This window comes from Osmerus eperlanus, chromosome 8 (assembly GCF_963692335.1).
Source record: "Osmerus eperlanus chromosome 8, fOsmEpe2.1, whole genome shotgun sequence".
NCBI classification, from domain to species: Eukaryota; Metazoa; Chordata; class Actinopteri; order Osmeriformes; family Osmeridae; genus Osmerus; species Osmerus eperlanus.
Window position 1 is genome coordinate 645,726 of NC_085025.1, and position 13,768 is coordinate 659,493.

At 49.7% G+C, this 13,768-nt stretch overlaps 1 protein-coding gene across 8 annotated transcripts in view; it reads right to left on the minus strand.

The window, feature by feature from the left end:
- Positions 1-13,768, minus strand: part of enah (ENAH actin regulator) — a 48,149-nt gene that overhangs the window by 19,959 nt on the left and 14,422 nt on the right. For 5 of the 8 annotated variants that reach the window (XM_062468005.1, XM_062468004.1, XM_062467999.1 and 2 more), the window contains exon 4: positions 4,651-4,723. In XM_062468005.1, the coding sequence (XP_062323989.1) occupies positions 4,651-4,723 (73 nt within the window). Of the gene's footprint in view, positions 1-4,650; positions 4,724-5,984; positions 6,361-11,166; positions 11,288-11,783; positions 11,926-13,768 lie in introns of those variants that run through there. The other 3 variants (XM_062468003.1, XM_062468001.1, XM_062468000.1) reach the window with 3 other exon arrangements.

A 13,768-nucleotide genomic window follows, 5' to 3' on the forward strand; every position in this document is an offset into this window, starting at 1 on the left:
TTTTCTGGTATCAGTACTTTACTTCACAATTTGTCTGACAACTTTTTATTTTCACTCCTTACAATTTTTACACAAACATCTGTACTTTCTACTTCTTACATTTCCATGGTTCCATAACAGGCTTGTTACTTTAGTTTGAATCTGTATTGGTGGCTTGATCTCTCTCTCCTCCTTTCAATGTGTGTGTGAACAAAAAGTTTGGAACAGTAAAAAAAAAAAAAAAAAACGTTTGGAACAGATATTTTGGGGAAATAGGAAAATATTTTGAAAAAAGGTTTGCATCACTGATGAGTACACTTGATGAGGACTCTACTATACTGTACTATACTCTACTGTACATTATTGTACTGTGCTCTGCTTTTGTGTGTGAAAAAAGTACTTCAGGAGGGTGATAGGTGTGTGTGCGTGCACACACATGTATGTCCAAGTACGTGTGATAGAAAGTGAGTTTATTGGGTTTTTCAGGAGAGACAGTGTGTTAGTGTGTATACTAGTGTAAAAGCCAGGGGGACTGTCTTCCAGGGGAGCAGGGTGTGTGGTGTGTGTGGTGTGTGTGGTGTGTGTGGTGTGTTTGGTGTGTGTGGTGTGTGTGTGTATCCAGACCTGTGCTCAAGATAACGTCACCCAGCAGCAATGTTCTCCTTAGAGCAGCTACATTCCTATCGCTGCATGATCTCACACACACACACACACTTTAAAACAGACACTCCTTAGGACAGGAACACACACACACACTTACACACTTATTCACACACACTGCAGTAATGCTGCCCCTCAGCTACATTCCTGAATGCTGCGGCCAGATTCCCTCTCCATCACCAAACACTCCTCAGAAGCTAGAATGAAACACTCCACTCCCTCCTCCCTCTCCTTTTTCTTCCCCCCTCCTCTCTTCTCCTCTCCTCTCCCTCCTCTCCCCCCTCTCTCCTCTCCCCCTTCTCTCCTCTCCCCCCCCCCCATCTCTCCTCTCCTCTATCTGAGGGTTAAACCAGCCTCTTGTCTCCTGACATGCATTGCCTGGTGAACAGCTACGTTACTACGGAGACTGAACGTTACTACAACGACCTACTGACTAGACGCCCACGCTGGGGGGGGGGGGAGAGACAGCTGAGAGTGTAAATCCTGTATCTACAGATTGTTTACATCCTTATGAAAACTTAAAATCTGTATGTTGAGAATGTAAGCTATTGAAGAGCATTGAAACTCTCCTCAGTGATAAAGGTGATAGAACCAGGTAGCAGAGTCAGGCAGCTGTCTGGGTCTTGAGGGGCGGAGAGAGGAAGCTGCAGACAAACCTGGCAACCGCAGGCTCCAGCTGGTCAAAGCGGCTTTCCTCATTGGCTCAGGACACCTAGGCATCCCTGTCTGATTGGACAGAGGCCCAGAGGGTCCATATGCTGCTGCTGCAGTCAAACACTCGGCTCCATGTGCCCCCCTAACCAGCCACAGCCCGGACATGTGTGTGTGTGTGTGTGTGTATATGTGTGTGTGTGTGTTCGTGTATATGTGTGTGTGTGTGCGAGTGTTCGTGTATATGTGTGTGTGTGTTCGTGTATATGTGTGTGTGTGTGTGTGTGTGTTCGTGTATGTGTGTGTGTGTGTGTGTGTTCGTGTATATGTGTGTGTGTGTGTTCGTGTATATGTGTGTGTGTCAGAACCTGGAGAGTGTGTGTGAGTATGAACATGCTCCAGTCTGGTTTATCACTGAGGAATCTGTGTGTCATCAGGGTTGGAGACTCCAAAGACTTCTGTGATCATATATGGTTTGATCCATTCCTCACACACACACACACACACACACACACACAGGAAGGAATGTAACGTGACATAAGGCTCACACACACACCTTGTCTACTCCAGGCCATAGCTGAGCGATGAGAGAAGGCTGCAGATGGAGAGGTATATGTGTGTGGTGTGTGAGGGTGTGTGTATGGTGTGTGTGTATGGTGTGTGAGTGTGTATGGTGTGTGAGGGTGTGTGTATGGTGTGTGAGTGTGTATGGTGTGTGAGTGTGTGTGTTGTGTTGAGAGCTTTGACTTTGCAGCTGGAGCAGTGACTCAGCTAACCTAGTCTCTTGAGCTCGCTGGGACATGACCTTGGCGAGTCTAAATACATACCAGGCTCTTTCTACAGGAACGACATCATTACTGCCAATATAGACCAGGGTCAGAATAGATCACTGGGACCACAATACACTACACATGTCTGGTGAGGGAGACAGAAGAGAGGGATAGGTGGAGGGAGACAGAGAGAGGGAGGGATAGGTGGAGAGAGACAGAGAGAGGGAGGGATAGGTGGAGGGAGACATAGAGAGGGAAGATAGGTGGAGAGAGACAGAGAGAGGGAGGATAGGTGGAGAGAGACAGAGAGAGGGAGGGATAGGTGGAGAGAGACAGAGAGAGGGAGACAGAGAGAGGGAGGGATAGGTGGAGAGAGACAGAGAGAGGGAGGGAGGGAGACAGAGAGAGGGAGGTATAGGTGGAGGAGAGACAGAGAGAGGGAGGGAGGGAGACCAGAGAGAGGGAGGGATAGTGGAGAGAGAGAGGATGTGTAGAGAAATGTATAAAAGAGTGAAGCAGAAATAGAGAGAAAGTTGAAGAGAGAGACAGAGAGAGAGAGAGTGAGAGACAGAGAGTGAGAGACAGAGAGAAAGACAGAGAGAGAGACACAGGGGGCCTCATGTACGTACATTCGCAAACGTAGCGTTATTAAGCGCCATGGCCAACCCGCAGATTGCGCACTCTGTGATACTTCAGTTTACGTCGTATTTACGAAACCTGCAGGTCATCAGGTAATCAGAGCCTTTCTCCGCCACTATAGCGTACATTGCGAGCATTTAATACGCGCAATTGAATGGGCCTCCTTCTTTCTCTCTATCATGGATCAGCCACCAAAGTCAAAACAGCGATGACTGTTTGAAATGATCCTGATGCCAATATTTGTAATGTAGCGAGGAGTTTAACAACTGCTGGAATGGAATGTGAACGCTGAGTCGGAGATTCGATGTAATCTTTGATTTCTTCCAGTAACTGTAATATTGCATGGCTGCCTAATCTGTAACGCGTAATGATTTTGTGTTCACTCAACTCAAAAAGTGTGATCCTTGTGGCAAAAATGTGTGTGTGTGTGTGTCAGTGTGTGTGTGTGTCAGTGTGTGTGTGTGTGTCAGTGTGTGTGTGTGTCAGTGTGTGTGTGTGTGTCAGTGTGTGTGTGTGTGTCAGTGTGTGTGTGTGTGTCTGTGTGTGTGTCAGTGTGTGTGTGTGTCAGTGTGTGTGTGTGTGTGTGTGTGTCAGTGTGTGTGTGTGTCAGTGTGTGTGTGTGTGTGTGTCCTGTGATCACTCATGTAGGAGAGATGATGACTTTCAGATGGAGCTGCAGCTCTGCTTTATGAGCTGCCACATAAACAAGTCACGTCATGCCTCTGTACCACACCTCTCTCTCTCTCTCTCTCTCTCTCTCTCTCTCTCTCTCTCTCATGCACACACACTCTCTCTCTCTCTCTCTCTCTCTCTCTCTCTCTCTCTCTCTCTCTCTCTCTCTCTCTCTCTCTCTCTCTCTCTCTCTCTCTCTCTCTCTCTCTCTCTCTCTCTCTCTCTCTCTCTCTCTCTCTCTCTCTCTCTCTCTCCGTCTCTCTCTCTCTCTCTCTCTCTCTGTCTTCTCTTTGGTCTCTTTGTCTCTCTCTCACACGCTGGTGGTGGTCCACCAACTAATGAGGTGTCCTCTAACAGGATATTAGAGTCAGATTCTCAAGCCAGACCAGCCTGTGTGTAGTAACACACAATGAGACACATAGCATGAGTCCACTATCATGCCAGTAATCCACATTTTAACGTTTAAAACAGAGGTTGACAGAATTACCCATGAGGCCTTGCAGCCCAGTCAGGGAGGAGCTATTTTAATAACAGGAAGTAGAAGAACTTCGCTGAGTCCCATCACTTCCCCAGGGAGGAATAAAGAATCCATCCATCTTCCATGAAGATAGAGGGAGCACTGTTATCTGCCTGCCTGCCTGTCTGTCTGTCTGTCTGTCTGTCTGTTCTGGAACTACTAGCTTCTATCTCTGTGCTTCAGGAGGAGCGGGGTTGGAGCATTAGGAGTGTCCAAACTCATCAACATTTGTAAGTAAGTAAGTATTGAGTGTGCGTGTGTGTGTCTTCCAAAAATCCTGCTTATTTCCTCTCCCCAGAACACAATACATCCCCTGCTCCAATCCCCGTCACCCTCTTCTCCCCAAACCCCAGTCCACACATCCCTAACCCACTGCAGCCCCCAGCCCCCCTCCCCCCACCCCCGGCCCCCCTCCCCTGGCCCCCCGGCCTCCCTCCCCAGGCCTCCCTCCCCCGGCCTCCGGCCCCCCTCCCCCGGCCTCCGGCCCCCTCCCCCGGCCCCCTCACCCCGGCCCCCCTCCCCCGGCCCCCCTCCCCCGGCCCCCCTCCCACGGCCTCCCTCCCCGGCCCCCCTCCCCCGGCCCCCCTCCACGGACCCCCTCCCCGGCCACCCTCCCCAGCCTGGTGTAGCCTTGAGGGTTTAGGTTGGTTGAGGGGCAGTTCTATGGGCATATGTGAAGCCCTCTGTGACATGCTTGCGTGTAAAAAGGGCTATACAAATACATTTGATTTGGTGTATTGTGGGACAGGTGGAGGTCCTTACCTTCTCTGCATCTCCAGCTCTTCTACTGAAGGCCCATTCGGCACCTGAGGACTCTGCCTTGGCAACGTAGGACCTGGAGAGGGTCACACACACACACACACACACAGATAGGTTACATGCTGTGCGTCTTCCCAGGTGACCCCTGACTCCTGCATGAAGGCAGAGCCAGTCAGGAGACCAGCCCTGTCACTGTCACCTGATCACAGTCCACTCATCTCTTTACACCCGCTGATGTGTCTGCTGCTGGGGGCTGCTGAGAACCGGGCAGCCGTGGAGGGAGGGAGGAGGGAGGAGAGGGAGGGAGGGAGGGAGGAGGGAGGAGAGGGAGGAGAGGGAGGAGAGGGAGGAGAGGGATGGGAGGAGAGGGAGGAGAGAGAGAGGAGAGGGAGGGACGAGAGGGAGGGACGAGGGAGGGAGGGAGGGAGGGAGGGGAGGGAGGGAAAAAGATAGTACTGGCAGGGTTAGGGTTAGGGAGGTAGACAGGCAGGCCGGGCCAGTCTGAAAGGAGCTTGTATTTACAGTAGGATCACACTGATGTAGTCTCTCACAGAGAGAGGAGGGGAGAGAGGGAGGGAGAGAGAGGCAGAGAGGGAGAAAGAGAGAGGTAAAAAGATAGTAAGAGAGAAGAGAGCGGTAGCATTAAACAGAGAGAGAGGTATAGAGAGAGAGCGAGAGAGAGGGCAAACAGACAGGCACTAAGAACAGAAGCTTTGCAGCGTGTGACTATACTAATGCTGTTCCAGTAAGTGACCCCAGAGCAGTGCTTAGCAGTGTTGGCTGATATGGAGGCAAGGCAGAGGCAGCCATGTGGTCAGATTGTTACAGCTCATCAAGGAGCCATAAACGCCCTCCCTCCATCCCTCAACCATGATCTCAGAACAGATTTTACACAGACAATTCTGGGTGAGAAAGTAGATATCTCCCAGCATAGTACACACATCAAAACACACCAACACACACATACAGAGAAACTCTCTCTCTCTCTGTTCAACTCGTCGGTCTCTAACCCTAATCACAGGGTGTACTTCCTCTCTGAGAGTGTGTATGACAGCCCAGCAGCTGCTGTGAGCCTGCTGGGTCTTAAAGAGAGCAGACCAGCATCAGTGACAGTGAAACACAAACGCAGGCTAGACAGTAAGCAGGTTAAGCCTCCACAACACCAGCAGGAACAGACATATGAAACAGTAATCTTATAACCAGCCTTGCTATAAAATAGGACTTGCAGTGCACAATCACCCGGGCACCTTCAGCAGGGTACAGAGCAGGAGGTCCACTCACAGAATGAGCCAACACAGGAAACAAATATACCGTGTTCCTGCTGCAGGAGTACCTACATGACTGCAGAGAGAGAGAGGGTCTCTTGTGACAGCAGATGTACCTTCCGTCCGGCCTGGCCCCCGGCCTGGTCCCCAGCCTGGCCCCCGGCCTGGCCCCTGGCCCCAGCCCCCCTGCAGGGCTCTGGAAGGGGAGGTCCTCGACCATGCTGCCTCTCTCACATGCTCTCTGCTGCTGCCTGGCACTGGAGCTGCTCTCTTACTGAGCTCTGAGCTGAGACTGGGCTAAAGCAGAGGGCGAGCACACACACACACACTCTCTCTCTCTCTCTCTCTCACACACACACAGGCTGGAGATGGGCAGGGCTGGGGGGAGAGAGGCTGGGAGGAGGAACAGGAGGGAGAGAAAGGAGAGAGAGGCGGGAGGAGGGTGGAAAGGGGTGATGAGGAAAGGGGGAAGATGGACAGAGAGTTGGAAAGAGATGGAGGAATTGAATAGATAGACGGAGGGAGGGAGAGAGAGATGGAGGTGAGAGATAGGGAGAGAGAGAAGAAGGAGAGAAAGGGAGGGAGAGAGAGATGTAGAGAGATGGAGGGAGAGCAAGAGAGAGAAAGATGGAGAGAGAGAGGGAGAGTTGAAAGGAGAGAGAGAGATGGAAGGAGAGAGAGATGGAAGGAGAGAGAGAGAAGGAGTAATTACAGGATGTGAATGTTCTTGTCTTGCCGGACAGCTCAGTATACTTCCTGGATCTAATCAATAATTCATAGCTGAGGAGACCAAGGGCAGCGTGTGTGTGCGCGCGCGTGTGTGTGTGTTCAAGTGCGGAGACAGCAAACTCAGTCTAAGGATACAGAAAGGGGGTGGGGTGGGAGATAAACAGACAGAGAAAGAGACAGAGAGGGTGTGAAAGCCTTGTCTGACCTGGTCAAACCTGCTTTAGTGAGTAACTGACCTGGTCAGACCTGCTTTAGTGAGTAACTGACCTGGTCAGACCTGCTTTAGTGAGTAACTGACCTGGTCAGACCTGCTCTAGTGGGTAAATGACCTGGTCAGACCTGCTTTAGTGAGTAACTGACCTGGTCAGACCTGCTCTAGTGGGTAAATGACCTGGTCAGACCTGCTTTAGTGGGTAACTGACCTGGTCAGACCTGCTCTAGTGGGTAAATGACCTGGTCAGACCTGCTTTAGTGGGTAACTGACTGGTCAGACCTGCTCTAGTGGGTAAATGACCTGGTCAGACCTGCTTTAGTGGGTAATTGACTGGTCAGACCTGCTCTAGTGGGTAAATGACCTGGTCAGACCTGCTTTAGTGGGTAACTGACCTGGTCAGACCTGCTCTAGTGGGTAATTGACCTGGTCAGACCTGCTTTAGTGGGTAACTGACTGGTCAGACCTGCTCTAGTGGGTAAATGACCTGGTCAGACCTGCTTTAGTGGGTAACTGACCTGGTCAGACCTGCTTTAGTGGGTAACTGACTGGTCAGACCTGCTCTAGTGGGTAAATTACCTGGTCAGACCTGCTTTAGTGGGTAACTGACCTGGTCAGACCTGCTCTAGTGCGTAACTGACCTGGGCTGCGTTTCCCGAAAGCGTCGTAAGCCTAAGTTGATCGTAGAATCCATCGTACGACGAATGTTAGTTTTACGGGCCGTTCCCAAAGACACCGTAGCTAAAGTGTCTCTTGAAAATTCGTAGCTCTTGAAAGCGCATAGATTAGCCTACTCCTTACGAGCATGTTTGGGAAACGCACGTAAGAAATTGTATTTTGCTCGATCGTTGCTACGATCCATCATTATCGGGAAACACAGCCCTGGTCAGACCTGCTCTAGTGGGTAACTGCTGACTCAGGGTAGACTGGATGGATGGACCTGTATGCAGGACTGTATGGCTGCTTCCCCAACACCAAATACTACATTACCCAGCATTCATCTGGCACCTGCTGACAGAGCCGCCGAGGTAAGACTTTGAAAGCAAGTAAACACAGACGTTAGTAGATCTACAACATACTACAATATCATAATGCTACTTTGCAAGCAGATCTGCAATATCATCAAATTCTACTGTACTAGAAGATCTACAATATCCTACATTATACAACAGCTAGTTTCGAACAAGTAATTTGATTGAACAAAAAGCGTTTCATGAGTGTTGATATTTGGAGATAAGTTATCTCCAAATATCGTTAAAAGACCCAGTGCTGCACTGCGTCTTTTACTGGTAATGACCGTTCTCTCTATACTTTACTAGCTAAATAACTTAACCTAGCTCTAGCTAGTCTACCTAGGCTAGCAGCACAGTGCACAAATCAGTAAAAGGCTATTTGCTGCTGGTCAACAACAAAATCTGTCATTTCCACAGTAGCGGAAAGTTGTTAAATTTGTCACTAAATCCTGCGACAAAGTCCCTAAATTGGCAACAGCAGAGAATGTTTAATAACGGTTTAATAGTCGCTGTTTTGTCTTAAAAAGCCTTTTAAAATGTCAATGACGTCATACACATTGTACGGCCAGAGATACTGCTTTACGGCAAGCTCTGGTCACTTCCTTTTTTCTCTCGAGGCATCAACAACACAGCTGACAGGTTAGGCTCTCCCTGTCAATACACATGCTAGAAAGAGTTTTGGCTTGCTAATGTTGTTGCTAATGTTGCTAATGCTCTGACAGTCTGGTTCCGCTTCGGATCCCATCAAGCGGGATCTCTGGCTGTAGTCAGTCCTTCACTAACCAATCAGCATTCATTAGCAGAATGCTAGCGTGTTATGGGCAACAACGACTCACCCTGTAAGAAATAAAAAGGACATAAATACTCGTTCATTCAACTTTCGACCTATAATCCATGTTGAACATGCACAAACTACAATCAAATCTGAGATTTATCAACGACAATCAGGTGAAAGAGACAAATTTAGCCATTTAGCTCCATAGACACCCATTCATTTTGCACTCGACCGCGATCACCCCCAGTGGAAATCTGATGTAACTGCAAAAGAATGTGCCTAAAAACGCCTAAACAGCCCAAAGTACATTGAAAGCTGTTCTTGAACCATTTGGAGTACATGCATGTAAATGGTCTCTTTTGAAAGCTGACACTCTGAAGTTATTTCCCCTGTTGTCAGGACCCCTGTCAGTCCTACTGGTGTTGAGTAATAGAAGCTTGAACACAAGGAAAGTGAAAGTTTCTATTTCCGCCTAGATTTTGTTTTGAAAACAGAGGCCTGAAGAGGCCTAGAGGTGGTAGGTATTAGCTGGAAGACAACATTGGACCACAGGTTGAAGCCTTACCCAATTCAAATCAAAAGTCAAACAAAATACCACAATATATTCATATTTGACACATGTTTTTATAAGAGTACATCCAGGTGTTTTCTAAAAGGGCCTTTTGGAGACTCCAAAATGACCCTTTGTAACCAAGGTCAAATACTTAGGATAAAAAGGTATTATTTTTTATAATTGTTATCTCTAATGAAAGGTGGTACTTAGAACTACCATATATAATAGCTAAATCCCTAATTAGTATTACTGAAACACAAAAACTGAAGCATGAACACATTGGAGTGCTTTATCTGCAGGGAGGGGGCAGGACGCACAGACCTAGTTGGCTTTAGAGGGCTGTCAACGGGGCATGGAAGCTCCTATTGGGTCAAACAAGGTGTCAATCGAAAGGGGAGGACATTTTGACACCTTCATATCGTGAATACTCCATTGCTAACCGGAGATAAGACCACTTTTATGTAAACAAGTTGTTTCTTCCATCACCTAACTTGCATAATGAAACAAAGGATAATGGCTATTTATGAATGTAAAACATTGTATTTGGACAAACTACTTTACATGGTTAGATACTTTGGACCCTTGGAAATGTACGCAGATCAAGTTTTGATGGGTTGTTTGCATACCTGGATGACACTGAACCTTTGAGGGTAAGTAGAGACGTTTGGCTTTGGCGTTGTTTACAAAGTGGTGACTGGACAAAGACGTTGACTATACTTGTTGTTGTGACTCGATCTTGAAATGGTTTACATATCTACAAGCACAAGAATTGTAGCTTTCCAATGACGTACAACATGTGTAGCAGTCTAAAAAATATATTTATTAACATTTAGTGCGTAGTAACTGGGGGAGGAGGGGGCAGTGTTTCGGGGCCGCGGGCGGGCCCGGACCGTAGTCAGGTTTTTAATAGGGAGTGGACAGGCTCTCCTTAGACAGGCTCTGGCAACAGTAAGCTGTCAGGAAACAGTGTGTTGCTTGGCAACAGTCCAGCGGAGGTGCTGAAATATTTTGTCTTGTCGGAGCAAAATAAATGATATAAATAATCAAAAATCATAATATGTTGTCGCTTTGTTAAAACTGCCACTTGTAGAACTGGTGTTGTTTAAACGCAATACATCATCCAAATAATGTTACAATATCCAAACCCTGTTTTACTCTCTGAGGAGACCAGCTCATCCCACAGCTTTCCCTGACCTGCAGAACCTTCAGCTTGTTAGCAAGTAATCAAATCACAAATTAATTAAACGTTATCTGATCTAATTAATCATTGATTTAAACCGTCGTAGAGGGACCTTAAGTGGTTGCTAGCGTGTCATATAGCTCCATGTCCCTTCATACAGATGTAGGCTAATTAGCAGACACAGGCAGTGAGTGCTGCATCAGTTAGCCAGGGTGACATCTACACCCCCCTCTCAGGGCCTCAATGTGTGCGGCTGCAGGGAGCCAGTCTGGCGGCTCAACACACGGCTTCCCCACCCTCTCCCTGGGAACAAGGAGGGGAAGGAGAAGGAGGGGGAGGAGGAGGGAGAGGAGGAAAGGGGGGGAGGATGAGGGGGAGGATAAGGAGGAGGGGGGGAAGGAGGGGGGGAGGGTTGTAACTATAACCGTGTGACATGGCGAGGCCTAATGAAACCGGATCTGCCTAGCGACAGGCTGCAGGCGATCCTGGACACAGTGGTTCCTAACCCTGGACACCCACAGCAGGGAGAAACACTTTTATTCTGTGAGAGACAGAAAGCACATCAGCATGTTTCTGAACACTGCTAGCTGTCTCCTCATAGCATGATACAGGCTGCATGATCAGCTGGACTCTGGTGTGGAATTACTGCTGAGCCAGAGGAACACACACACGCAGAGGCACGCCATGGTAACAGACAGATAACCTATAGATTTGATGCTCCATTAACTGTTCAAGACAAATATTCTCATCTGCTCTATACAATACTGTCTAACATCCCCCCCTCCCCACTCACTGCGCAGCAGGATCTGAGCATGGCTGATCTTCTGCTGGGGGAAACGGCCCAGTCTGGGCGCAGGCATTTCAGAGGATGTCTTGGAGTCCCGAGTCTGGTCAGTCAGCCAGCCAGTCAACCAGTCAGTCAGCAGTACAGTCTGTCAGTCAGTCAGTCAGCAGTACAGTCAGTCAGTCAGCAGTGCAGTCAGTCAGTCAGTCAGCAGTACAGTCAGTCAGTCAGCAGTGCAGTCAGTCAGTCAGTCAGCAGTACAGTCAGTCAGTCAGTCAACAGTACAGTCAGTCAGTCAGCAGTGCAGTCAGTCAGTCAGCAGTGCAGTCAGTCAGTCAGTCAGTCAGCAGTACAGTCAGTCAGTCAGCAGTGCAGTCAGTCAATCAGTCAGCAGTACAGTCAGTCAGTCAGTCAGCAGTACAGTCAGTCAGTCAGCAGTACAGTCAGTCAGTCAGTCAACAGTACAGTCAGTCAGTCAGTCAGCAGTACAGTCAGTCAGTCAACAGTACAGTCAGTCAGTCAGTCAACAGTACAGTCAGTCAGTCAGTCAGTCAGCAGTACAGTCAGTCAGTCAGTCAACAGTACAGTCAGTCAGTCAGTCAGCAGTACAGTCAGTCAGTCAACAGTACAGTCAGTCAGTCAGTCAACAGTACAGTCAGTCAGTCAGTCATTCTGCTGATGTCTGCATGGCCTCTTTCTCTCTGCCCTGGTCTCTGGTCCAGCTGTGTGTGTGTGTGTTCGGTGTGTGTGTGTGTGCGTGTGTTCGGTGTGTGTGTGTGTGTTCGGTGTGTGTGTGTTCGGTGTGTGTGTGTGTGTTCGGTGTGTGTGTGTTCGGTGTGTGTGTGTTCGGTGTGTGTGTGTGTGTGTTCGGTGTGTGTGTGTGTGTGTTCGGTGTGTGTGTGTGTTCGGTGTGTGTGTGTTCGGTGTGTGTGTGTGTTCGGTGTGTGTGTGTGTTCGGTGTGTGTGTGTGTGTGTGTTCGGTGTGTGTGTGTTCGGTGTGTTCGGTGTGTGTGTGTGTGTTCGGTGTGTGTGTGTGTGTTCGGTGTGTGTGTGTGTGTTCGGTGTGTGTGTGTGTGTTCGGTGTGTGTGTGTGTGTTCGGTGTGTGTGTGTGTGTGTGTTCGGTGTGTGTGTGTGTGTTCGGTGTGTGTGTGTGTGTTCGGTGTGTGTGTGTGTGTGTTCGGTGTGTGTCCAGCCAGCAGTTGTCAGAGCGGGGATGGAGTGAGTCTGCTGCCCAGCTGGGTGGACTCATCGATAAGAACCAGGCGGGAGGACGCCCCCCTCCTGACGCAACCAAGTCACGAAACAAATACATCCCAGGCTCCTGGGGAGCAGGAGGAGGAGGTGGGGGGGTGTTAGTTACGAACCCCCCTCCCTCCCCTGCAACCCCAAAGCCAGACCTCGAGAGCTCCACAAACAAGCAAACTACTTGTGGCTCAAGCGCTGGTTGTTTCTAGATGACGTATGCTGGAAAGGGACAGAGAGATCTAGAAATACACTCATATAAACACACACGCTTTTAAATAAGCACACACACGTGCTAGTCAGACGCTGTCTCCCCTTCCAGACAGACTGGAGATCAACAAGCTGTTTAGGATCACCAGCTCTCATCACAACCTAGTCCAGACCCAGGACCAGACCCAGGACCAGACCCAGGACCAGGACCAGACCCAGGACCAGACCCAGACCCAGGACCAGACCCAGACCCAGGACCAGGACCAGGACCAGACCCAGGACCAGACCCAGGACCAGACCCAGACCCAGACCCAGGACCAGGACCAGGACCAGACCCAGGACCAGGACCAGACCCAGGACCAGACCCAGGACCAGACCCAGGACCAGACCCAGGACCAGACCCAGACCCAGGACCAGGACCAGACCCAGGACCAGACCCAGGACCAGGACCAGACCCAGACCCAGGACCAGGACCAGGACCAGGACCAGACCCAGGACCAGACCCAGGACCAGACCCAGGACCAGACCCAGTGGGGCCAACAGAAGCCAGCCAGCCAGATCAACACCCCTGAAAACCCGGCTAAGTTCACACTCACACCCCCAGACAGCTGAACACGCACACACCAACTGATAAACACACACACACACACAGGCAGTGAGGTCATGCAGTCATCCCCACACACAGGCAGTTTCGACAGGGTATCACAACAGGGTATTTATACCTTCCAGGTGCCACATAAATACTGACATGCCAGGCTCCCAGTGTTGCTGGGTGGAGCAAAACTGGGGCTGTGAAGGAGGGGGGTAAACTTGGAGGGCACAGGTAAGCCAGACAATGTCCCTGGGTGTCGAGTGTGTGTATGTGCTTGTGTGTGTGTGGTGTGTGTGTTCAGCTGTCTGGGTGTGTGTGTGTGTGTGTGTGTGTGTGTGTGTGTGTGTGTGTGTGTGTGAGTGGCTGTGTGTGTGGTGTGTGTTCAGCTGTCTGGGGGTGTGTGTCTGAGTGTCTGTCACAGATACTAACAGAAGCTGGAGAAGTGACAGACAAAGTGTGTGTGTGTGAGAGTGTGTGAGTGTGTGTCTGGAGAACATCTCTGTTGGAGGCTCAACAGCCATATATGGCCTTCTATCCCTGCCCCCTCCCCCCTCCAGCCCTCCACC